Source organism: Octopus bimaculoides, chromosome 2 (assembly GCF_001194135.2).
Source record: "Octopus bimaculoides isolate UCB-OBI-ISO-001 chromosome 2, ASM119413v2, whole genome shotgun sequence".
Classification (NCBI taxonomy): domain Eukaryota; kingdom Metazoa; phylum Mollusca; class Cephalopoda; order Octopoda; family Octopodidae; genus Octopus; species Octopus bimaculoides.
In genome coordinates, this window is record NC_068982.1 from 124,198,184 (window position 1) to 124,202,311 (window position 4,128).

Below are 4,128 nucleotides of genomic sequence, written 5' to 3' on the forward strand. Positions count from 1 at the left end.
AATATTTCACATACACACACATGTATCACTCACATACACACTTTTCTTTGTATGACGGCCTGTCTTTGATTATGTTCTTATATGTCGCATTCACACTCTCACTCAGACATACATCTTTAACGCTACAATAAATATCTCTGTTATTCATCTAATACGGTTGTGGTCTTTCATTACTGGTCATCTATGTTATCGTCGTATAACATTATGTATATCATCCATTGATATATATATTTGTATGTTCGACCGTGTGACACGTTTAAATAAAAGGAGTCCTGTTTTTCCATTCGTCACCATTTCTCCTTTTATGAGTTCGCACGGTCGTTCCTTACAATTATTATGCTCCAGCATGACCTCAGTTTAATGACTGAAACCAGTTGAGGGAGAAATATATATATAACCTGTCTTTTTCTTCTTCATGTGAGTGAACTATATTCTTGCCAAAATCTTTGTTTACTATAATCTTCTCACACAATGACAAACTATAAATCATTTAAAGTAAATATCTATCTTCAGTTCATTGAACATCACTTAAAGAAAAATAATTATAAATTCAAAATTCTGAAGGTCTAATTAATTAAGGGCTCAGTACTTTTACTTGGAGAGCATAAATGAGCAAGCTTCATATAATCTTTGGAGTCCTCATTAAAATATAGCAGTGGCAGAGTATCTTTTTATGTCTTAAATTCTCTGTTATGGTATTATCTTATTGTAGAATCTTTTCTGGCTTAAATTAGCTCTCATCATCATTACCATCATTTGGCTTTCACTTTTCCATGTTTGCTTGGGTTACACAGAATTTGTTCAGACAGATTTCTCTACAGTTGGACGCCCTTTCTGTCACCAACCCTTACCTGTTCCCAAGCAAGGTATTTCCAATGGTCAGACATGTTTTTCATGGAAGAATGAAAACAAACAATATCATTTGATGATAGTGATGCTCATTTACAACTATCACATGATATTAAGAGAACACACACATACACACATGTATATACATACACACAACTGGGTTCTTTGTTTTCATTTACCAAATTTACTCACTAGGCTTTGGTTGACTTGGGGCTATAATAAAAGACACTTGCCCAAGATGCTGCATAGTGGGACTGAACCTGAAACTTCTCAACCACACAGCCATACCTCTGTCTTAGTTCTGTTGAAGTTTTATCACTTCACTCACAACTGTTCATTTGCTTTCACTGTTATTTATTCTTAGGAACATGAAGCTGAAGTAACAACGTTGAAAGAAAAAATAAATCAATTAGAAGACTTAAATCAGCAGAACCATGTTAAATTGCAGGAATTTGATGTAAGATTTTGGTTTTGTTTACTTTTGGCCTTTTGAAGTTAAATCTTTCCTAACTAGTAATTTACTTTAATTGCCCTTATGTTTTTAAAATATCTCTTTTACTACTAAATTTATTCTGCAAAAAAAAAAAAAAAAAATTGCCATATCTATTTTCTACCTATTTGTTTAGTTCTCTTTCTTCATCTAATTTCACAATTAGTTACCTATTTCATTTTTGCATATTCACTCCATCTCTCCATTCCAACCATTAATTCCACAATCAATTTGCACTGTAATTTATGTCAACTTTGAATAATTACATAATTCAAAACACTGTTAAGCAGCATAGATATTATTATAAAATTTCTTATAAGGGTGGTGCTTGAGGTCGTGGTGGAAAATAAACAAACTTTAGATCAGTTCAAATGTTTGGGATATATTTGACTGATATTACAGGTATCTTCACTGAGGTTTGCCATGGAGAAAAAAGTCTCCCATGAGGCAAAAGGTATTAAAAATACCAAAATCAGTTCAGAGTGCCTCTCATGGACTGGTACATGCATTTAATAATAAAATAATTATAATGAAATTATTGTATACAGTGCTCAGGTGCACTACAACTTGTCAAAAGTGCATATAAAGCATATGCAGTAATGTACAAATGCCTGGAAAGTGAACAGTGTATGAGTCAGATACATGCTTGCGTGTGTATGGAGGGGAGAAAATCAGGTGTAGTGTTGGTGATTCTCAGGAAGCATGGAAGTTTTGAAGCATGCAACTAAGACAACTCTGAAGACAGCTAAAGACTTCACTTCCTTATAAGAAGTCAGTAGATATCTACTAACTGCATGCATCAACCACCAGGATGGAACAAAATATAGAGCTGGTACTCAAAGCAGTGATGTAAAATAAACAAATTTTAAATTAGTTCAAATATGTTTGGGGAATATTTGACCTGTAAAGAGACATTTTCACAGCAGCTTGCCATGGAGAAAATTTCTTATGCTATTTATTGTTCAGTTATTCTACCTTATTCCATTTATATGAGTGTGTTTTATTTTTTATGTTATTTACATAAATTACTTGTATTGTTGAATTATTTGTATTGTTGAATTACTTGTATTATTATTTATATTATTGTTACTGTACTTGGATTCCATTTTCTAATTTCAGCGCTTACAGGATACTTTAGCTCAGGATGAAGCTGAAATTGCTAGACGTTTGTCTGAACAGAGTCGGAGGATGACTGTGTTAGCTGTAAATGAGAAAGCACTCACTCGTAGCTATTATACTATGTCAGAAATTGAAAAATCTGCTAGAAAGGTTTGTGTGTTTATGTGGAGATTCCTAAAATGTAATTTTTTTTTGTATTTTAACGAAGGGCACAGGAGTGGCTGTGTGGTAAGTAGCTTGCTTACCAGCCACATGGTCTTGCGTTCAGTCCCACTGCGTGGCACCTTGGGCAAGTGTCTTCTACTATAGCCTCAGGCCAACCAAAGCCTTGTGAGTGGATTTGGTAGACGGAAACTGAAAGAAGCCCATCGTATATATGTATATATATATATATATATGTATGTGTGTGTATATGTTTGTGTGTCTGTGTTTGTCCCCCCAACATCGCTTGACAACCAATGCTGGTGTGTTTATGTCCCCGTAACTTAGCGGTTCGACAAAAGCGACCGATAGAATAAGTACTAGGCTTACAAAGAATAAGTCCTGGGGTCGATTTGATTCGACTAAAAGCGGTACTCCAGCATGGCCGCAGTCAAATGACTGAAACAAGTAAAAGAAAGAAAGAAAGAAAAGAAATGTTATTTATTTATGAGCTGAACAAACTTTTTTTTTTACTTACTGAGTCTGAAAGAAGGGGCAGTGCCCATTATATTTGCAGGCTCCAGGGCCATACCTTTATCTAAAACTGACTTTTGTTGATACTTTCTAAAAAAATGTTAATCAATTATAGAAAAAAACCATACAATGCTATTGAGTTTGTGTTATTAATAGGGCCCCTTTTCAATCGATGCCCAATATTTTAAATCCGGGTTTGTCCCCGTTAATGGGGGTGGCTGGATTTTACCTAACTCTTACAGCAACTGTTCTCACACCATCTTGCCTGGTTTTGGGCGTCCTCCCCTCCTCAAGCCAACCCTTGCAATCTTCTTTTCCACCTGTCCCCTCCACGTTTTCTTTGGTCAACCTTGCTTTCATGGTTCATTCACTCTAAACTCAAGCGCTCTCCTCAGAACATGATCATCATCCTTCCTCAACACATGTCCTCCGTATCACTACACTCCATTTGCCCTCTTTTTTAAAGGGTATATATATATATATATATTGAAAATGAAAAAAAATGAAAATGCCGCTTTTTTAAAACATTTTTTGTGGGGTTTAATTAATTTACAGTTGGAATTACCATGTTCAAGGATAGGACCACGTGCGCATGCAAAAAATAACAGTAAACTATGAATATCATTCTTAATTTTAATTTCAATTTTATTTTATTAATAACCCTCTTCTCTTCATACATATTTTATATTCATTTTTGATAAGGTTTTTCAAAAAAATCAAAACATGTAAATTAATTAAACCCCACAAAAAATGTTTTAAAAAAGCGGCATTTTCATTTTTATTCATTTTCAATATCTACTTACTCGTGTAGTACTTTTACAAATCTTTTCAAATATATATATATAGTATATATATATATTAGAGGAAAAAGGATAACAATATAATATATACCTGCTAACTTGAAAGCCTAATCCCTAGCTCTAGCCTCAGCCATGAACTTGGAACTTAATAGATGACCATTTATAGCGCGCGCGTGCACACACACACACACACAC

The 4,128-nt window shown here is 34.2% G+C and overlaps 1 protein-coding gene across 1 annotated transcript in view; it reads left to right on the plus strand.

Moving 5' to 3' along the window:
- Positions 1-4,128, plus strand: part of LOC106870974 (centrosomal protein of 290 kDa-like) — a 92,127-nt gene that overhangs the window by 46,825 nt on the left and 41,174 nt on the right. Inside the window, exons 24-25 of the mRNA XM_014917224.2 lie at positions 1,214-1,306; positions 2,459-2,608. Of these exons, the coding sequence (XP_014772710.2) occupies positions 1,214-1,306; positions 2,459-2,608 (243 nt within the window). The remainder of the gene's footprint in view (positions 1-1,213; positions 1,307-2,458; positions 2,609-4,128) is intronic.